Source organism: Nicotiana tabacum, chromosome 4, assembly GCF_000715075.1.
Source record: "Nicotiana tabacum cultivar K326 chromosome 4, ASM71507v2, whole genome shotgun sequence".
NCBI lineage: Eukaryota > Viridiplantae > Streptophyta > Magnoliopsida > Solanales > Solanaceae > Nicotiana > Nicotiana tabacum.
This window is the reverse complement of record NC_134083.1, coordinates 68,826,879-68,850,505: the sequence shown is the minus strand read 5'-3', so window position 1 is coordinate 68,850,505 and position 23,627 is coordinate 68,826,879. Positions and strand designations below refer to the sequence as shown.

General features: G+C 37.4%; 1 protein-coding gene across 1 annotated transcript; it reads right to left on the bottom strand.

Moving 5' to 3' along the window:
• Positions 1-15,007: 15,007 nt before the first annotated feature.
• On the bottom strand, positions 15,008-15,457 carry LOC107797294 (uncharacterized). The gene has a single exon (XM_016620168.1). It carries the CDS (start codon positions 15,455-15,457, stop codon positions 15,008-15,010), a length of 450 nt encoding a protein of 149 aa, XP_016475654.1.
• Positions 15,458-23,627: the final 8,170 nt, after the last annotated feature.

Below are 23,627 nucleotides of genomic sequence, written 5' to 3'. Positions count from 1 at the left end.
GCGTCTACCCTCACATGCAAAGTTAAGAAATGGAGGACGAGGTGGATGCGTCGCATCCGCCTTAGCATCAACCCCTGAAGCCGATTTGGACTAGAGTTAGGAGAACTCTAGATTACAACTTTTGGACGCAATATATAAGCTTTAAAATGCCTCTTGTAGAGGAGAGAGACGGGGGAAGAGAAGAAAAAAGGCTATAACCAAGTTCAAAGACCACGGAATTCGTCTGGAGTTTTATCCTTTCTTTCTTTTATTGATTTTTATGCAATCTTATGAAATTTGGGATGATTGCCTGAATATGAGTGGCTAAGAACCCTATTATTCTAGGGTCATGGGTATACATGAATGTTGATGTTTGAAGTTTAATTTGACGACGTTGGGTTTATCATATTGGGTTGTTTATTTAATTCTGTTTCTAATTATTTTGCTGAGTAATTAACAGTGAAATACTATCTACGAATCTAGAGTTGAACTCGAAAGTGGGAACCCTAGACTGCATATAGAAGTAAATAGAGTAAGTTTTCAAAACCCGGGCATCGGGGAAAGGATTCGCGATTAGGATAGACATATACCTAATTGCCTTACTCGGTTAAAATACAGGAATTGTAAATGAGTTCTTGTTAAACTTAATTCCATAGACATATAGGTATTAAGTTAACTTGAGCATGCGAGTAAGAACTCGACAGATTCTTACGAGTGAAATTAACCCTGTGAATCAACAATTCAGATAAATCAATTAGCTATTTTAAAATACGAATGCAACATGAATGTTAGATGACCCGTGACCCTGGAATATTATATCCTATTGATTGTTGAACAAAACTATTTAAGTGTTGTGTTGAATTCTTAGCGATTCATTATTTGATCGTCCGTAGGTAGTAAGTTAGAAAATTATATATTTTGTTAGAAATATCTTGAATCAATAAGCTATTCGAGTTTGAATTAGTCAAAGTTAATCATAAGTCTTCGTGGGAACGATACTTTATTCACTACTTTATTACTTGACGACCACGTATACTTGCGTGAGTGTGTTTGGCCGTAACAAAAGGGTTGAAACTAAAGATAATAAAACCTGACTTGAGCTTTGTATCAACCGCTTTGTTCAATACCCATTTGGACTTGAGAAAGCCAAATTGGGCAAAATCACTCTTTGACCGAGAGGTATTGAGTGGGTACTCAAGTGTTGATAGCTATAATACACCACGACCAATAAAACAAGCTTAAAATTTACAACCCATTAGGCAAACACCTAGGTGAAGGTCATAGCCCTAGTCCTTTTACATCATTTGAAAAAACAACAACAAAAACACTTTCCTAGTTTCAATTCTTAGTTTGTAATTTTAGCTTAAATTAGACCTAGAAATAACCAAAGTTTGTAGAAGTGCGATTTGAGATATTTCAAGCTCATACACTATAATATATATCCCTAAGTCCCATTCATAGCTCCCTATAAACAATCGACCGCGACTCCTTGTTGGTTATTACTATTGCATCGACCGTTTCATAACCTTAAATAGAGGTGTGACTGGGACGAGCCAATTTTTGGCGCCGTCGCCGGGGATCTAAAAACCCGATTTAGCTATATATTTGGTTTTGTGTGTGAATTGTCTTCTTTTCCTTCCATGTTACTTATTTATGTGAATCAATTGTAGGTGCAACAATAGCCCTCAACAATGATCAACTCGGAAACATGCATTTGGGGGATGTGAACGCTGAAGATGACCAAGTTGAAGAGGTTCCTCTTGAACCTCAAGCAAATAAACGAGGCCGACCGCCTCAAGACAACATCCCAGTTCCACCCTCTCCTCCACCAAGAGCAGTTCCACACCAGGTGTTGTCGAATGAAGGGTATGCAAGTGCCATAGTCCCGCCCCGCATTAGGGCGGGCAACTTTCAAATCACGAATGTAATGCTCACATTGCTAGAGCAACGAGGATTCTTCACCAGGGCTCTGAGTCAAAATGCATACAAATACTTGAAGGGGTTTGTGGACACTTGTTGAGGGAGTAAACAGACAAACGTCTCTAAGGATGCTTTAAGGTTGAGGCTATTTCCTTTCTCTCTATGGGGGAAAGCCTTGGATTGGTTAGAGAGATTGCCAAACCATTCCATCCATACATGGGATGAGTTGGCGGAGAAATTTATTTCCAAGTTATTTTCTCCTGGGCATATGGCTACTCTTAGAGGCGAGATTCTAGCATTCAAACAAGAGCCCAATGAGCCGTTGCATGAAATATGGGAGAGGTACCGAACTATGGTCAAAGAGTGCCCCAATAATGACATGACGGAGGCTATGATTCAACAAAATTTCTACCGAGGGATCAACACGACCAATCGGTGTGTGGTAAATTAACTTACCGGTGGAAATTTCATGACAACGTCATATGCGGAAGCTTGTGAGATTTTAGATGAGATGGCGGACATTTCATAGGCATGGCAAAGTAGGGCAAATGTTCCTCGAGGTGATCCGAACATGATTCATCTACATAAAGAATTGCATGATCATGGGCAAGCTATTGCTGAGTTGACCACCACCATGAACTAATTGGCAAAGGCTCAACTTCAACAAGTACAAAACCTAAGGCAAGTTAATGCTATGGAGGGAGTTAATATGATGGAAAACAAGAGAAGAACAAGAAGTCCACAAGTGCAACAAAGAGTGGACAATTTTGCGCAAGATGATAGTGGAATTGATCAAGGTGATTCTTACAATGATCAAGAATAAGAGGTCCAATATGTGAATAACTTTCAAGGGTAAAGAAACAACTTCCAAGGCCCTAGTCAACAATAATGGAGACCTTCAAACAACCAAGGTAATTGGAATAGTGGAAACAATCAAGGCAATTGGAATAACAACAATCAAGGCAATTGGAGTGGAAGCAATAACCAAGGGAATTGGCAAAATAATAACAACCAAGGCAATTGGGGAGGCAACAATCAAGGCAATTGGGGAGGCAACAACCAAGGCGGGTGGAACAACAACCAAGGAAATTGGGGGTCGGGTTTTCAAAGGCCCCCGATGAAAATACCTCCTTACCCTTCTCAAGGTCCTAGTTCCTCCAACAATGAAATGGGTCGTATTGAGAATATGTTCAAGCAAATGATGGAGAAGAATGCTGATTACGATGCTCAACTTGCTTCACACAACACATCAATCAGAAACTTAGAAGTGCAAATAGGTCAAATCTCTCAAGCTTTAAATTCTTATCCTAAGGGATCATTACCAAGTGATACGGTGGTAAACTCGAAGGGTGGGAACAATACGGGTATTCCATGGCCGTTACTACAAGAAGTGGAAGAGGTGGGAATGCACCCACCTCAAGTCAAAGGCAACTTGTGGATGATGAGCAACTGGTAGAGGCAGAGAAGAGCCCAAACAATGTTGTGCACGCAAATGAGGAAGTGCGGATTGATATTGATGACACGGTGGAAGAAACTCAAGAGAATGTAAACCTATTTTGGGATCATATGATTGACATACCATAACCGGTAGTGCAAAAATCTAAGGCACCATTGCCTAAGCCACCTCCTCCCTATCCTCAAAGGCTTGCCAAGAAAAATGGCGAGAATCAATTCAAAAGGTTCATTGACATGATGAAGAGTCTCTCGATAAATGTACCATTAGTTAAAGCCTTGGAGCAAATGCCCGGTTATGCAAAGTTTATGAAGGATTTAGTGACAAAGAAGCGGTCGATGAATTTTGAAACTATAAAAATAACTCATCAAGTGAGTGCAATTGTGCATTCCATGTCTCCCAAGTTGGAGGATCCCGGCGCTTTCACGATTCCTTGTACAATTGAAAGTGTTGAGTTTACTAAAGCTCTTTGTGATCTTGGGACAAGTATCAATTTGATGCCCTATTCGGTTTTTAAGACTTTGGAAATTGGGCAACCAAGTCCCACATCTATGAGATTACAAATAGTCGATCGTACCATGAAGAGACCATTGGGAGTGATTAAAGATGTATTGGTTCGTGTTGATAAATTCATTCTTCTGGCGGATTTTGTCATTCTTGATTGTGAGGTTGATTATAAGGTGCTGGTTATTCTTAGTAGAACTTTCCTTGCTACGGGGAAGGCTCTAGTTGATGTTGAAGCCAGAGAACTTACCTTCTGGGTTGGTGATCAAAAAGTGGTTTTCCATGTGTGTAAGTCCATGAGGCAACCCAATAGCAAAGAGGTGTGTTCTTTCGTGGACTTAGTGACCGATGTGATTGTAGATAAAACAAGTGATGTGATGAATGTTGATGATACATTGGAGGACGTCTTGCTCAACTTTGCTGATGACGAGATGGATGGCTTCATGAAATGCGTGAACTCTTTGCAAGGAATGGGGTCGTACATTTATGAACCCCGCAAATTGTCCTTGGATCTTGAAAATAGGAAAACTCCTCCTACAAAACCTTCAATTGAAGAGCATCCAATTTTAGAGTTGAAGTCATTGCCTCCACATCTTCGGTATAAATTTCTTGGCCCTTCTTCTACTTTAACGGTTATTTTTTCCTCTTGTTTGACTAATGTGTAGGTAGACTCTACACTGGCGGTGCTACAAAAGAGGAAAAAGGATATTGGGTGGAGTTTGGTGGATATTCGGGGGATAAGCCCCACATTTTGCATGCACAAGATTAACTTGGAGGAAAGTGCCAAACCATCTATCGAACATCAAAGGAGACTCAATGAAGCCATGCAAGAGGTTGTCAAAAAGAAGATCATCAAGTGGTTGGATGTCGGGGTTGTCTACCCCATTTCTGATAGTTCGTGGACTTCTCCGGCTCAATGTGTCCCAAATAAATGGGGCATGACGGTGGTCACCAATGATAAGAATGAGTTGATTCCTACAAAAACGGTGACAGAGTGGAGAGTGTGTATAGATTATCGTAAGCTCAACAAAGTCATAAGGAAGGACCATTTTTCACTTCTCTTCCTAGACCAAATGCTTGATAGATTGGCCGACCGTGCTTTCTATTGTTTCCTTGATGGGTATTCCGGCTACAATCAAATTCTTATTGCTCCGGAGGATTAAGAGAAAACTACCATTACATGTCCTTATGGTACTTCCGCCTTCAAGCGGATGCCATTTGGGTTGTGCAATGCACCAGTGACTTTTCAAAGGTGTTTGATGTCGATCTTCACGTACATGATGGAGGAATACCTTGAAGTATTCATGGATGACTTTTCGGTGGTTGGGAATTCTTTCAATGATTGTCTCGCAAACTTGGATAAAGTGTTGGCAAGATGTGAAGAAACAAACTTGGTGCTCAATTGGAAGAAATATCATTTCATGGTCGAGAAAGGCATTGTCCTTGGCCACAAGATCTCAAAGAATAGCATTGAAGTCGACAAGGCAAAGATTGAGGTGATTTCTAAACTTCCACCTCCAACTTCGGTGAAAGGCGTGCGGAGTTTATTAGGCAACGCGGGATTTTACCAGTGTTTCATAAAGGATTTCTCTAAATTGGTGAACCCGTTGTGCAAGCTTTTGGATAAATATGCTAAGTTCCACTTCAATGATGATTACATGAGAGCCTTTGAATTGCTAAAGTTCAAGTTGACTACTACTCCCATTATCACCACTCCAAATTGTAGTGTCCATTTTGAGCTCATGTATGATGCAAGTGATGTAGCAATAGGGGCTGTTTGGGGCAATGCATCAATAAGATTTTTCATCCGGTCTACTATGCTAGTAAGACCATGAATAGTGCCCAAGTCAACTACACCGTTACAGAGAAAGAGCTCTTTGCCATTGCGTTTTCTATTAAGAAGTTTCGCCCGTACTTGATGGGTGCAAAAGTGATTGTCCACACGGATCATGCGGTACTTCTTTATCTTATGAGCAAGAAAGATTCCAAAGCTCGGTTGATTAGATGGGTGCTTTTGTTGCAAGAGTTTGATATAGACATCCAAGATCGAAAAGGAAGTGAAAATCAAGTGACGTACCACTTGTCTCATTTGAAGGAGGAGAGGAGGCCGCATGATGGACTTGAAATCAATTACTCCTTCCCCGATGAGCAACTCTTGGCTATTTCAATGAAATAGGTGCCATGATTCGCGGATCTAGCAAACTTTCTTGTAAGTGGTATCATTCCGAATGAGTTCTCTTCAAACCAAAGGAAGAAACTCAAACGAGATTGTCAAGAATATTATTGGGATGAACCATACCTTTTACGGATTTGTACGGATGGAGTGATTAGAAGATGTGTACCGGAGGAGGAACAATGTGAAATCCTTGGAGCTTGTCATTCTTCGCCGTGTGGTGGCCACCATGGTGGAGCAAGAACGACGACCAAAGTGTTAAGTTGCAGTTTCTATTGGCCCACTCTTTACAAAGATGCAAGTGATCTCGTCAAGCATTGTGATGAATGTCAAAGGGCCGGTGGAATCTCAAAGAAAAATGAAATGCCCCTCACCACCATCTTGGAGATTGATATTTTCGATGTGTGGGGTATTGACTTCATGGGTCCTTTTGTGAGTTCTTGTGGAAACACCTACATCTTGGTCACGGTTGATTATGTGTCCAAATGGGTTGAGGCCATTGCTTTACCGAACAATGAAGTGAGAAGTGTGGTGGCGTTTTTGAAGAAGAATATTTTCACAAGGTATGGTACTCCACGGGCTATCATAAGTGATGGGGATCGCATTTTTGCAACAAAACTTTTGACACCTTACTCACCAAGTATGGTGTCACTCATAAAGTCACGACTCCCTATCATCCACAAGCAAGCGGTCAAGTGGAAGTCTCCAACCGGGAGATAAAGAGTATTTTATCCAAAACAGTGAATGCTAACCGGACGGATTGGTCCAAGAAATTGTATGATGCTTTATGGGCTTATAGGATGGCTTACAAAACACCTATCGGAATATCTCCATACCGGTTAGTGTTCGAAAAAGCTTGTCATATTCCAGTGGAACTTGAGCACAAAGCCATGTGGGCTTTAAAGAAGTTGAATTTTGAGCGGGATGTCGCCGCCAACTTAAGGGTGGCACATTTGAATGAGTTGGATGAATTCCGGTACCATACATACACAAGTTCGTCCTTATACAAAGAGAAGATGAAATATCTTCATGATAAGTACATTTGGAACAAAGAGTTTAAAGAGGGTGATCTTGTGTTGTTGTTCAATTCACAATTATAGATGTTTCCCGAAAAATTAATGTCTAAATGGAGTGGCCTGTTTGAAGTTGTGGGAGTGACACCCTTTGGTGCATTGGACTTGAAGAATAAAAATGATGAGGTGTTTAGAGTGAATGGTCACCGGGTGAAGCATTATCTGGGAAACGTTGGTGATGGCCACGTCGTGGCGGTAATTCATTTCAAGTGATGATAATCTGCGTCGTGCCGCGACGTTAAATCAAGCGCTTCTTGGGAGGTAACCCATGTTTTTTCTTTTTCTTTTCTTCTTCTTTAGATATGGCTTATTTTGTGCTAACTGAATTTGAAGTGTGTTGCAGGACTGAGTGTGCTTTACAGGAACTGTGCTCAGAAAAATTAGTTAAGTATAGAAAAAGTACGGACCGCACAATTTTGATAGCTACAACAGAAGGCAATTGCGGTCGCACAATTCTTATGCGAACCGCACAAATTGAGATGGAAAAATACAAACTCTCTGAAGTTTGTATGTTAGAGAAACAACCAATGTACGGTCGCATAGCGAATTCTGGGGTCCGCACCAAAATCTGTGGCCGCACAGCTAAATTTGCGGACCACAAAATCATAAAAAGAAATTGAACCTCCAGGTAATAAAGTGCGGACCGCAGAAGAAATTTTGCGGCCGCACTCATCTCGTTGTTCCTTAGCCAGATCCGTTGTGTATAAATAGTAATGGTAAGGCTACTGTACAAACTTTTCATTCTCTGAGAAAAAAATGGGCTAAAACTTTGCACACATGTGTTCAATCATCTACCACCTAGATACGCATATGTGATCATTCCTTAGCACTGCTTCATCACTGGTATGTTCAAATCACTTCTAGGATTCTTCAATTTTCTTAGTTTAATTTATAATTTGTTAGTTATTTTAGACCATTTGTCATTAGAAGTTAATTTTATATCTATGTGGGGTGTAAATTGTGTTGGGTCAGCTCCTAATTGCTATTTGGGGAATGGGTATCTTGATTAACATGTTTAGCTGCTATTACTATGTCCAATTTGTGCATAAATCGAAACCCTTAAGGGATCTGCCCAATCTAAGTTTGAAATTTGCGACCGCACAAGAAATTGTGCGGTCCGCGGAAGTGTTAACTGGGGCAGTTGGTGAGGTAAAACTGTGCGGACCGCACTTAAAATTGTGCGGACCGCAAAAATCCCATCGCGACCGCAGAAAAGTGTATGCGGTCACAGATCCGGCCAATCTCTGTCTTCAAAGAGTTGCTATTTTGAGGTACTCATAGTGCGGTCGCACTGACAATTGTGCAGACCGCACTTCAGATATGCGGTCACACTCAAAATTGTGCAGACCGCAATTTCATCTATGCGGCTGCAAGTCCAAATTATGCAGTCCGCAAGTCCAAATTATGCGGTCCGCACAACCCAGTATGCGGCCGTACTTGTAATTGTGCGGACCGCACTTCCCCAACCTACAAACATGTTTTGTTCTGTGAATGTCTATTTATATGCACTTGAACTGACTCCTACTGCTATTTGATACAGAAAATGGTTAGATCACGAGGTCATGGTGATACATCAAAGGGGAGGAGTGAGCCTTCCAGAGGCAGAGGCAAAAGCAATTTACCCCTCACCCTCTAAAGGGTAATCAGTAAGAAAGCCACAGCAGGCCGAGTTTCCGAATCTAGTTCATATGCCCCATCTCAGGAAGCGTCAGAGGATGACTTTGTGCAAGAGCAACCTGTTGTTCAATCACAGCCACAGGGCAGATACCAACTTAGAGACGAGCCTTCCTCCTCACGTAGCACTTTCGAGGGTTCAGAGAGTGCAAGTCAGGCTTCAAAGCCCTCTTCTACACCTGTCCTTGAAGCATCAACAACTGATGTGGATGATATTCCGGATGATGGTAGAGTAGGTGATACCAGAGTTGTCGGCCTTGAGAGGTCGAGGAATAAAGAGATGTGGGAAGATAGGTTTGTTAGTCTGACTGATTTCACAAGTTTTCGAAATTGGTGGCCTTTGAGATTGCTCACTCTTGAGCGTCAGTTCATGTTAAAAGACCTTGACAAATACAACCCGGTAGTGTTGAGACAGTTCCCGGAGCAGAAGGGGTGGACGTGGTTCACCCAAAGTGTGATAGATGCCAAGGAATACCTGGTCCGGGAATTTTACGCCAAAGTGGCGCATATAAAGAAGGGGACCAAGGTAACAAGAGTTAGAAATCTAAAGGTGAGATTCGATCAGAATACCCAGAACACGTATTTAGGGTTTGAGGATGTGGAGCTTGTGCAATACCTGGAAACGTTAGCACTGGGAGATGCAGTTCGACCATGGCTAGTTGAGATTCTTGCAGCTCTGGGGCCGCCTCCAGCATGGATCACAGCAGGGGTTCCTATTCCATGGAACACCCTAAATTTTATGGCCAAGTGATGGAAAACATTTGTGTGTAGCAAACTAGACCTGTGCCGAAATGAAACAAATCTTCCAATTCCGCGGGCAGTGCTAGTTGCCTCTATCATGGCCGGGTACCCAATCAATATGGGTGTCGTGATGTCGGCCAACATGTATGTGGTCGCCAGGCAAGGTGACACCTCCTACCCGTATCCCAACACTATTACTAAGTACCTTACGGATGCGGGGGTGGAGCCGAGGGATTTTGATACCAAGGTGCGGGCGAAGAAGCCCTTCTCATGGTATTCTTTGATGGGTGGTGGAAACCCAATGAAAAATGGTCAACCCTCTACTACTGTAGTCCAATCTGATGAGCCCGCCGGGGTAGCTGCTGAGACAGTTGACATGCCATCTACTTCAGCAGAGCCTTCTGATGGTGCAACAGCTATGCCTCCACCTCCTTCTTCAGGTCCTTCAGCATCAGTGCCCTCCACATCGGATTTGAAGCCGGTGCCTATGCCTTCTGCTCCACTATCTATGTTGCAAATCTCCCAGACTTTGGCGAGCCTCAACAACTAGATGCAGACAGCTACTGCAAAGCTGTCTGACTTATCTGGTCTTGTTACAATGTATTCATCTATGCCGGCACCCTAGATACCTCCGACAGTGGAGGAGACTTTGAAGAAGCTCCTGGAGAACCAGACCACTATAATGAACACCTTGGTACAACATGGATTAGCGATTGAGGAGCTGGGAAAGCAAGTAAAGAAAATGAGAAAATCTCGGGCGTCCACGAAATCAATTGAAAAGCTGCAAAAAGAGGTGACCAAGATTGTTACAGCTGGAGATCTTCCATTTGGCATGCTGATAGATCTAGCACCATCACTACCACCAGCACCAGCACCATCAGTTCTAGTGGCACCAGCTGGCTAGTCTAACGAGCCAGACCTGGCTGTTGACACTGCTGAGGCAGTACGTCAGATATTCACCAACCCAGCTACTCCCACAGCTGAGGATGATGAGATCCAGTTAGAGGATACTGAGGGCGGTGATGCTGCTATGTACACGGATATGTCCAAGGCCACATAGGGAGTCTTATTCACTCTTACCCTTCTTTATTCTTGTTTTGTTAAGCATTGGGGACAATGCTTATTTTTATTCGGAGGGTGGAGTTTATTTGCTATTTGGATGACCTTTAGACATTTGGTTTGTAATAACTGACAATATTTTCTTCTTTCTCTTTACTCTATATATATATTCTCTCTTTTCCTCTCTCATTATGTATATTCATTATGCTTTCAGTAGTTTACTTTTTAGCTTCTTTATTATGTTTTCTTATTAGTCTATGTTTAATCTAGTAGATTCTTTTTAATTTTGTAGCTTCTTTTTATGTTTTAGTGAACAATAAGCCTTTGATTTTCTTAATTCTACGGTTCTTTCCAAAGGTAATTTTTGTATAAACCGGATGACTCTTCCCAACGATGGATGGCGTGACAACCTTCTTAAGGGATTGAGTTCATTTTTGGTGTTTAGGTAAGAATAGTAGTAATAATGAATAAAAAGACATAATTGAGTCAGGCTCGAAGAGTCAAACATGCTTTACTTGGTACCAACACATTTAACTACGTGCTTATGGGTAAAAACAAGCTTTTTGGAAAGAAATAGCTCTAGTTAATGATCTTTTGACTCTTATGTTGACTTAAGCAATCATCGAGTGGTTTAGTCAAACCATAGGGATTTTCAATCTTGAATATGGTCGTTGTGGGCCCTCGACTCTATCCTCTTTAATAATCCAGCTACGTGAGAGATGAGATGTTTTTGTTGCAAGTCCAAGTACCCGTGCGAATGATCTAGAACTTGCCTCGAATATGTTTTGAGGCAAAATTTTAAGTTTTGCTTGGCTCGAGAAGTGATTGTAGGCTCTCCATGACCCGCTTGAAATTTTCCATGGCCCACCAATGTTGTTATCCCTAGTCAACTCATTTGAGCCTAAAACCTTTCTCATTTGATAACTATGTTACAAGCCTTTACCCGTTTTGTCATGACCCTCTCTTGGCACCCGAACCTTCCTTAACACTTTTCAATTGGCTAAAACATAAGTTTGGGGGAGAGACGATAAGTTTGAAAAAGGTATCAAGGCACAAAAAGAGAAAAAAATAAAGAGAAGGAAAAGCAAGAAAAAGAAAGAAAGAACAAAAAGAATAATGCAAAAAGAAAGTGAATAAGTTGAAGAGTTGAAGGGATTCAAAGAAAAGTAATGATGCAAAGCATGGAGAAAGCAAAGAAGGTGAAAATGAATATCATGACCAAGAAAGAGTGATGTTAAATCTCTCTATTCCCCCCTAAGAAAAAAAATGCCTCAAAGAGTTGGCAAAGCATGAGCCGACAAGAGAAAATGAAGTGCTTAAGGAAAGATGAACTCGTTCTATCATAGCATATCCAACCTTAGTCCAAAAACCTTCATTGCATTCTGGAAAAAGCCCTACATGATTTCAAGTCGAGTGAACGTACATTAGTGGTGATTTACATGAGGGGCAAGCCTATAGTACTTAAAGTCGTACTTGCGACATTCTTTTGAGAGAGATGAGCGAACCTATCACAAATCTTTGAATTGAGTGTTATATTCTTAAGTGAGATATGCAAACGGAGAGTATAGGGGGAGGAGTTTGAGATCCACAATGGCCTACATGAAAAAACGAGCTTCCTTGATGAATAAAGTCAACTCTTGATGCTCAAGTGTCACATTAGAACTATTTGTGCTTAAAAGTTCAACTCATTGCCTTGTTGATAATTCATAAGTGTTGTGGGTAATTGTTGGTCCCAAGTGATGTGTGATTTATGCATCTTTGATTAGCTGGAATAGCTCTTAACTTGTGGAGGTGGGAATTACCTTATTTGCTTGAGGACAAGCAAAAGCTTAAGTTTGGGGGAGTTGATAAGTGGGGATTTTGACTACTTATTAGCGCCTTTTTGCTTTCGTTTTAGTCCAAAAGTTCTTAATTGTGTTTCCGTAAACTGATAAAATGTGCTTAATTATAGAAAAATTGGAAGATGATCTCCCAAGATGAAATCCAACTTAAGAAGGAGTGATCTGAACTCAAGGACAAAAAACATGCACAAAAGCTCACAAGTGCGGATAACAGATTATCATCTGCGGCCGCAGAATGTGAAGAAACGCCCATCAGAGAAGTGTGAAAAGTGCGGTCGCAAAAACTGGGTAAGAGAAAAAGTTCAGAGAACCTGCATCTCAAGTTCAACAAAAGTACGGACCGCACAATTATTGTGCGGCCGCAGAAGAACAGCTATGCAGCCGCATTCACATTTGTGCAGACCGTAGAAGAGCAAGGTGCAGTCGCACACACATTTGTGCGGACCGCAGATTCTCACTCCTATCAAGCTAAAGAAAAGTGTGGACCACACATGGAATTGTGCGGCCGCAGAACCTCCGAAAGGGTATTTTTGTCCGAAAATTCTAGTTTTGTATAAATAGAAGAGTTTCAATTTTTTAGGTTAAGTTTTGACATCAGCTGCTACAGTAGACGGTTTCTTTTACTCCTTTTAGTAGTTTTTGCTATTTTGAGCTTTTTGAATATTGAGTTCATCATTTTAATTATCAATATGAGTTTAATTGTCATTTCTTCTTCTATTTCTTCTATCTTAAGCATGGGTAGCTAGATTTTCACTAGGGTTTTGACCCAACCCTAGAGTGTAATCTTAATAGGTGTTTGATTTATTGCTTTTTTATGGTTGGATGTTTATTATTTAGCCTTGTTCTTGCTTTTAATTGTAGAATAAATGGTTGCAAACATTAGTTCATGCCTATTTGACTTGGTCTCTACTTGAGAAAGAGAGATTTAGTCTAAGAAAACTTGGCTAACAAAAAATTGGGTAAATCGAGAGATTGATAGTCCCAATTAAAGGGTTAAACCTAGAGATAGTAAAACTCGACTTGAGCGTTGTATCAACCGTTTTGTTCAGTACTCATTTGGACTTGAGAAAGTCAAATTTGGCAAAATCACTCTCTTACCGAGAGGTATTGAGTGGGTACTTGAGTATTGATAGCTATAATACACCCCGACCAATAAAACAAGCTTTAAAATTTACAACCCGTTAGGGAAACACCTAGGTGAAGGTCATAGCCCTAGGCCTTTTACATCATTTGAAAAACAACAACAAAAACACTTTCCTAGTTTCAATTCTTAGTTTGTAATTTTATCTTAAATTAGACCTAGAAACAACCCAAGTTTGTGAAAGTGCAATTTGAGATATTTCAAGCTCATACACTATAATATATACCCCTAAGTCCCATTCATAACTCCCTGTGGAAAATCGACCCCGACTCCTTGTTGGATATTACTATTGCATCGACCGTTTTATAACCTTAAATAGAGGTGTGACTTGGACGAGACCACCATGCATTGTGTATTGAGCACATATGCCACAAGTTTCAAGGAACTTAGCAAATAGACCAAGGTGTTGTCTAGTTTCGTCATATCTTCCATAATACTCAACATCTATGTCTGACCTGATTATTTTCACCTTTATGTCTATTTGTCTTTCAATCTCATTAATAAATACCTCTAAGATATTCACTGTTTGAGATTTTTCATGCAACAAATAGACATATCCATAACGTGAAAGTCATCAATAAATGTGATAAAATATCTTTCCTTACTGAAAGAAGTGACATCAAAAGGACCATATATATCAGTGTGTATAATTTCAAGAAGTTGTGTGCTTCTTGTGGCTCCTTTCTTTGTGTGTTTTGTTTGTTTTCTTTAATACAATCCACACAAATATTAAGGTCTGTAAAATCTAAATATGGAAGGATTTCATTCTTAACTAACCTTTTCCAGTCTTTCGTTGGATATGTGACCTAAACATTTATGCCACAAGTAAGCAGAATGTTCATTCACCAAACTACGTTTAGTTCCAACATTATGATACAAAGTTAAGAGGGTTTCGGCAAACAGATTATCAAGGTTCAATTTGTATAAATTATCACAAATAATACCAGAACCAATGAGATGATTATGCTTAAACAAACTGAAATATCCATTGCCAAAATTTAAAAAATATCCAGCTTTATCCAACTTAGACAAGGAAATTAAATTTCTTGACAGAGAAGGTACATAAAAAGTTTCAAATAAGTCTAAGTGATGCCAAGTATCTAGGATTAAGCGATAAGTCCTGATAGCTTTAAATGGAGCCTTCACTCTATTCCCTATGTACACAAATCTTTTATTCCGTTTTATGATCTGGGTTGTAAGAAATCCCTGCTTCGTATTAGAAACATGAGCAGTAGAACCAGAGTCAATCCACCAAGTATTATAAGGAACTTCAGTTAAATTTGATTCGAGACATGTAAAAGCACAAGGCTTACATTTCTTCTCGAACTATGCCTTACCTTACATGTAATCTTTCTGAAAGTGTCCAGGTTTTCCACAGAAAAGACACTTATCATTCTTGTGTTCCTTCTTACGTACTTGAGAAGAGGACTCATTGACATTATGTTGCCTCTATTTAACCTTTTTATGTTTCTTTCCTTTCTTTCCGGCTCCTTGATGGCCTACAAGGTTAATGGAGTGGGTTCCTTGATTCTTCAACCTTGTTTCCTCTTGAACCAGCATTCTATGCAGTTCATGCACGTTCCATTTGTCTTTCATAGTATTGTAATTCATTTGGAAAGGACCATACTCAGATGGCAATGACTTAATGATGAATTGAACAAGAAAAATCTCCTCCACTTCCATTCCTAAAGACTTAAGTCCTCCTGCTATATTTGTCATTTCAATTATATGCTCATGCATGGTATGTGAACCATCAAATTTCATGGTGGTTAAAGTGCTCATTAGTGTCCCATCAAGAGATTTATCAGTAGTTTGGGAGCATTCTTTCACAAGTTTCAGAAGTTCTTTAGCACTTTCAGTTTTGGGAAGAGTAGTCTTAATGTTGCCCGCAATATTCATTCGTATAAACATTAGGCTTAGTCTGTTGGACATGTCCCGGTGCTTAAAATAGGACCTTTCTTCAGTACTGCTAGTTTAAGTAATAGCAGTTGGCTTCTCAATATAAAGTGTAACATCAAGATCTAAAACTCCGAGATGGAATTTGATCTGTTCACACCAATCTGAGAAGTTGAGTCCGTTAAAAGTCGTAACAGAAGCAGAGTGCGAATGAAGAGCAAGCAAGTGCTGCAAATAAATATGCTCATTCATTAATGTTTTGAGTTAAAAATTAAATATATTGTTAGATTCAGAATGGTTTATGTATTATTAAATGTATATTGATGTCCTCCTTTGGGTGAATCACCAAAATACAACTTTAGACATTATGATACTTAAATATTTTAACTTAATTCGATAATTTTTAATGCACCAGTTAGTAATACTTACTATCTTTGGATATACATAAATAGAACTAATAGTACATATAAATCATCGACTTAATGTGCGATGATTATAAGAACAAACTATCAACCTTTGGGCGACCCATAAATATCTTATAATCAAGGACTTCAATTTACCCATAAATATTATATCGTTTATAAGCATCACAATTTATGGATAAATGAATATGAGTTCAACTATTTTGAAATTAATTATTAATAAAGATTCTACCACTTTGATGATTAACGAATCAAACCTAATAATTCCAATATTATGAATTGCGGGTGAAATCAATCACTGCCAAATTCGTTACTTGAATAAATTGTCAAAATTTTTGGTATTATAATTCTTGAAAATGAACATATTAAATTTGTGATGTATCATGATTCAAGAATTTTAAACCACATCCCACTCAAAATCATAGTCAGATTTGAAGCAACAGAATACAGAAGCAGGCTCAATAATTAATTGATACATAAATCTAATACTCATACAAGAATCATCATGGCCTAAAGATTAAGGCAATAACTTGTTGCTATTAAAGAAAACTAATAGCACAAAACATGGAGTATATTCAAGCAAATTAAATAAAACTAGTTGATCCAAAAATTTGCAGAGAATCAAGACTCTTATATGCATAATAGTTGTCACGACCCAAAATCTGACCAGTCGTGATGGCACCTAACTCAACCCATTAGGTAAGCCAATTAACTACAATCCAATTTAATTAGGTTTATCAAGGAGAATAAATGATAAAATAACTGAACCTATCTACTTTTCCCAAAGACTGGTAGTACAAATCATGAGCTTCTAAAATTTAGAATTTGCAAAGCTGATATGAAATAAAATACATCATCTATTTGACATATACATGAACAGATTAATGATTCTAAAGCTACCAAGAACAAGAGGCAGCTATGACCGGATTGCGGAAACATCTTCAACACCAGCTCCCGTCATACACCGTAACATCAACATCCAAAATCTGCACACAAGGTGCAGAAGTGTAGTATGAGTACAACTGACCTCATGTACTCAGTAAGTATTTTGTCTAATCTCGTCGACGTAGTGACGAGAATTTTTAGTAAAAAGATACTCACTGTTATAACCTGTGCATTATACTAACAATAGAAATAATTATAGAACATAACATATAGGGGTACAATGAAACAACTATGCGAGGCAGAAAAAGATTACTAGGAGAAATCACAATAGCAAATTCATAACTTTCCTGGTATGAGGAATATATTCCAGATATCACATCAAATGGCACGGTAATACCTTCGTGCACTTGTCTTTTTCTCACCCCATTTATATATGTAGATCAAATCAATTGGCACGGCAACACCCTTCGTGCATTTATCTCTTTCTCACAGAGTATACATATAACATTACCAACTAGGTGGGATAAATACCAGTAATAATAAAAGAAATAAGGTGGGAGGCACACAGGAAGCAACAATGAACAAAGTAGTACATATGGACCAGGGAACCATGCTGGGAAAAAGGCATATAAATTATGACAACAATTAGGAAGGAAGAATATGAATTTCACTAATTAGCATGGTAGAAGGCTCAGATGCAAATATAACAAACAAGAAGAAAATCATAACATTTGCAAGGTAAACAGATAGAAGGCATGGATACACTGCAACACTTAGGGTAGAGGACACAGAAAGAACAACGACTACAAGTCACATAAAAAATATAGGTGCACAATAACAGCTCAAGATAAAGGCATGAATGTATACACAACGAAAAGATATCACAATATAATGTATGTTTCTCGTCCTCGCCTGCACGGAAATATCCTTCGTGCCATGAACTTATGATAATATAAAAATAATGGAACGGCATTACCCTTCGTGCTTTTACTCTCATCCTCACATGATAATGTATATGAACACGGCATTATCCATCGTGCATATTAATGTTTATGAATGGCACGGCATCACCGTTCGTGCTTTATACTTTTCCTCACATGATAATATAACTGAAATGGCACGGCATCACCCTTTGTGCTTTACACTCTCCCTCACATGATAATGTATATGAAATGGTATGACATTATCCTTCGTGCATATTAATATATATGAATGGCACGACATCACCCTTCGTGCTTTATACTTTTCCTCATATGATAATATAACTGAAATGGCACGGCATCACCCTTCGTGCTTTACACTCTCCCTCACATGATAATGTATATGAAATGGCACAACATCACCCTTCGTGCTTTACACTCTTCCTTACCAAGCACATGTATATCATTAACAAGCAAGGTAGGAAGCATAAATAACATCAAGGAGAGTGTTTAAACGAATGTTCCAAATTGAACATCAATCACGACTTTCAAGCCAATAACAATTCAATAAACTTCAAGACTTTTATTATTCCAGTATTTCTGCAAGTCTCAAAAATGATCTTCAACTCTTGCATAGAATTCAAAATCTCAAGAATAACGGTCGTAGAGTCGTATTTGTGATTAAGTATAATAACGACCGGATTTAGCACATCAATAATTTTCACAAAAGTCTGTCAGGTTTTTAATCAAATTACATTAAGCCAAATCAGGGTTTCTAGCATTTAATGTGATATTGATAGAAATATAGAAGTCATAGAAGACATGAAACAAGAGTGTCGCATAATTTTATAAAGCACAATAAATCATATAATTTACCCCCGAGCATGATTAACCCTGGCACATGCATATATGCTCGTCACCTCATATATGTATCACCCCGCATGCAACAAATAATGGCAATTAGTTGGAAAAATTCCCTCAATAAAGTTAGGAAAAACACTTACCTCAAACAAGCCAATCCAATGCCGAGCAAGATAAACAATGCCCAGAAATTTTCAGTCCGCGTGTATCAACCTCCAAACGCCTTCCTATCTCCTCAATTCAAGCCAAACGATTCGTATCTATTCAAACCACGTGCAAACTAATTACAATATACTCCAATGCTTATAATTTAACAATTTATAAAAATTTCCAACTCCGCTCGAAAAATTGACAGTGGGGCCTATGTATCGGAATCCGATGAAACTTACAAAATCTGACAACTCATTCAATTATGAGTCCAACCACACTAATTTTACTCAAATCTGACTCTGAATCGATGTTCAAAACTCAAAAATTCATTTTAAGGAATTATAGAAAATTCCTCCAATTTCTCTTGAAAAATCAATAATCTAATGCCAAAAATAAAGATTAATTCATGAAATATAATCACAAGGGAGTCAAGAACACTTACCCCAAGTTGTGTGGTGAAATTCCTCTCCAAGGTCGCCCAAATCAAGCTCCAAAATCTGAAAAAATAGAAAATGAGACGAAGTCTCATTTTCAGAACATAAGTTCTGCTGCCCAGTCATTTACCCTATGCGATCGCAAAGCACAAAAATTTCCAGCACATTTTTACTCTATGCAATCGCGGTCATTTCCCCACGATCGCGATGAACATATTTCCAACAGCCTTGTCCAACTCTTCTGGACAGCTTCTATTATAATGGTCATAAGTTTTTGTACAAAACTTCAAATGACAAATAGTTTAACTTTCTCAAAACTAGACACCAAGCGCTACAACTTTTATTTTTAGATTATTTTCAAATTCCTTATATATTGCGAGATATAAACTTCTAAAGTTGGATCAGTGCAGCAGAGATTTTATTCTATGCGATCGCGTGAAGGCTTCCGCGATCGCGATGCACATTTCCATTTTTCCTATTTTTCTCTTCGCTATCGCGGCCAGGTCCATGCTATCGTAATGTACACCTATGTAGCCAAAAACCAACAACTAGAAATGGCCTAGAAATGGTCTGAAACCACCCCGAAACTCACCCGAGCCCATCGGGACCCCGTCCGAACATACCAACAAGTCTCAAAACATATTACGGATCTACTCGAGGCCTCAAATCACATATAATAACATCAAAACGACGAATCGCACCTCAATTCAAACTTAATGAACTTTAAATCTTTCAACTTCCAAATCTTGCGCCGAAACATATCAAACCAATCCGGAATGAACTCAAATTTTTGCGTACAAGTCATAAATGACATAACGAAGCTACTGAAATTTCGGGAATCACAATTCGGACTCGATATCATAAAAGTCAACTTCCGATCAAACTTCCAAACCTTCAATTTCTTACTTTCATCATTTCAAGCCAGATTCAACTATGGACTTCAAAATAAATATCCAGACACACTCCTAAGTGCGAAATTACCATACGGAGCTATTAGAACCATCAAAACTCCATTCCGGAGTCGTTTGTATAAAAGTCAAATTTCAGTCAACTCTTTTCATTTAAGCTTCTAAACAAGGATTGTTCTTTCAATTAATCCCGAAACACCTAAAAATCAAAACCGACGATTCACACACGTCATAATACATCATATGAAGCTATTCAAGATTTTAAATAGTTGAGAAGAGCGTAAATGTTCAAAACGACAGGTCGAATCATTACAATAGTTTTCAGCAAACATAATTTTGGTTCTATGGAAATACTTCCCACTATAATCTTTCACTATGTGGCAAACACTTAAGATAACTTCTTTTATATTTAAGGATTGTGCCTCACATAAAACTTTCTTATAATCTTAATGGAAAACCACTAGTTTGTAAACCTTGCTCTTGATACCAGATGTTAGTATTTTCAGTTTCTTGATTATAAATTTAAATAATCTAATCCATGTTATTTCAATAATTTCAAGATCATGAAATTTTATGGTTTTCACAATAACACATAACTACAATTGTTTATTCAAGAAAAACATACCATAATCTATAACGAGTTTTTCTTGAACTTGTGCGGAATTGCTTTAATCTTGTATTTGATAGGACTGATTTCTCTCTCTTTTCCTTCACTTACAGAAAACGTCTTATGGAAAACGTTATTCCTTAATTGGCAGAGAGAGATGACCCTTTATAAAAGAGAGTTTCCTTTGAGCAGTTATTTTCAGGTTCATCAACATGAAGAATTTGAGTAGTTTTAATATCACTAGGTAACTTCCCATCTCTAATAGGATTTAATATATTAATATTATCATTAAATTTATTAAACCAAATAAAGGCCACGTGGACCACAACTTACAGGGGAAGGGAGACAACCAAAATTAAACTCACATATACTACGTGATGGACTCCTACTTATACTACTAAACTGTAACAATGGTTTAGTCTGATAGTTTTTAAGGAGAGCATTTTTTTTTTCCTGAAAATGTATATGTTTACGTTGTCTTTTTTTAATATTTATTGAAACGAATAATTTTTTTGTAATCATTTTTTGAAACGAGTAATCTTTTTTGTATGTGTACTCATATTAATTGTTTTTATTGGAATGAGTAAAATTACTTTCACGTACAAAATATTTATGTTACCGCTTTATAAAATGTATTGACATATTTATTGAGAAAAGGATAACATTTGAAAAAGAACCTAGAAGGATATGGGATAAACGTATTAGAATCAGATGGGATTAATAATAAGACACAATCATCTATTTGTATCCAATTCTCAAACTTGTCTTTTATGAGAAAAATTAGTAAAAACTTACTCGCAACGGATATTTATACCGAGGCAATTAGTGTATTATATGTGCTTATACATATACTTTCCCGTTTTCACTATTCATCATCAACTAGTTAATTTGCTAGCGCGGTCTTAAAAAGATAAAATATGAATGAAAATTTATTGTTAAAATTTTGACAATTACAAAAATCTTTACCTTTATTCAATTTTATCTTCTTCAACCATAAATCATAGTTGTGATCTAATTATATTTTCAAGGTTGATTGCTTGTTTCTATAATTTTCAAGACTCACTCATGACTCGCTTTCTCTATTTTTTATATACATGAAAGCATATACTCTGCTCCTTTGCAAGAACTTTATCGGGCTAATTTGAAGGTTTAAATTGAGAGACTAAATCTTCTTTTATAGATGAAAATAAAATTAAATAATTAATTAAGGCAATGTACTTGAGTAAACATTAACTATTGACATTAGTACTTTATTGTGCTATTTGTCATATTTAATGATATCCTACATTATGCCACGAAACGATAACATTAATATTAAACAAAAGTTCTGCAAAAGATATGTAATATATATCGTAATTTATAATCCAACATAACAAATAGTTCTTCTATGTATTACAGTACTATTTTATGATATAAAAGAGTAATAAATAAATAAAAATTTAACACAAGGTTTAGTTTTTGTATTTCTATTTCTTTGCATTACTCTTCATTTTCATTCGTTTTCTCTACTTTTGTATTTGGAATATTATTGAATTTTCAAAATAAGATATTAAAGGAAAAACAAAGAAAATATAACTTTTAAAACACTTAATGAAAATTGAGAAAATATCACTTTTATAATATTTAATCAAAGTTCAACTCTTTGTATTTCTATTATTTTATATTTTTACTATATTAATACAAAGAATATAAAATATGATCTATACCAAACAATCAAGGCAAGAACACACATAAACACATTATTTCTAAAAAATGAAAGGAAAAAAAAAGACAAAGAAGAAGACAGAAAAGGAGAAGAAGCAGAAAGAGGAAGATGCGGAGGAGGAGGAGGGGAAGAAGTTATAATTCTCACTCTGCTCTATTTAGACCATTTTATTTCTTAATCATTAAACATACCTATTCATTTTAGGAAAATTAAAAACCACAAATAATAACAATCTTACATAGAAAGAGCAAAAATAAAATTGTCAAACACATCATATAACGACATAGACTCAATTTGATGATACATTTTTTCTGATTTTTCAGGAGAAATACTAAGATGTACAATATAATTTCATTCAAAAATAAAAACATTCTCGCATTTGACACATTGGGAGGAACCCATTGACCCGATGCATACACATAATACTTTTGTAAATCCAGATATCATACATACATGCAAGTTATAAGTTGTAACAAAAAATAATCTCGCACATAACACGAACGGAGCTTGTGAGCATAACTTTATAAAAAGAAAGTGAGAGAATATAATAGATATGTTCCTATTGATTTTCAATTGCTTTACCGTCCGGACAATAATATTCTTAAAATCCTCAGATCAGACATAGATAAATTACAACTATTTGTTACTAAAAAAATTAATTTTTTCAACATAAAAGATTACCCGTTTTTTAAAAGAAGATACACCCCCTTCCACATTATGTCCAAGTATTGCTCTCAAAAGAAATATCACTAAACTGAGCCAAATTTAAGCTTTGAAGGGTACCGGTTAAAGGGTGCATAGGCTATCTAGATTGCTTGAAAAACCAAAGACCAGAACCTTGTCACTCTTTTTTTTCCCCTGGTGTTCTTTTTTAATTTTATTTATTATACATTTAATTTGATGATACTATGCACTATGTACGAGAAGTCAGAAGTTCTAATTGATTGATCGTAAAAAGTTATTAGTAACAGTTACAACTTTTTATTACCTTATCTAATTGCACAATAAATAAATAATAATAAAAAAGATCAAACAATCAAATAATTGATAGCAAAACGCAAACACACAATTTATATTCCAATAAACAAAGCCACTTTTTGTATAAACAAACACTTAAATATAATCTTCAAAGAAATATCACAAAAAGATGAGGCCTCCAACCATTTGACATATAAAATTATGCCACGATTTCTAAAAAATTCACAACTCATATATCTAATAACCTTTTTACGGTATAAAAATATACTTGCCGAGCTATCCTTTTCTTGAAACTTAAGATCG

Bases quoted from the DNA above. Each gene is read 5' to 3' on its own strand.
- LOC107797294 (XM_016620168.1), bottom strand. From the start codon at position 15,457: ATGAATATTGCGGGCAACATTAAGACTACTCTTCCCAAAACTGAAAGT.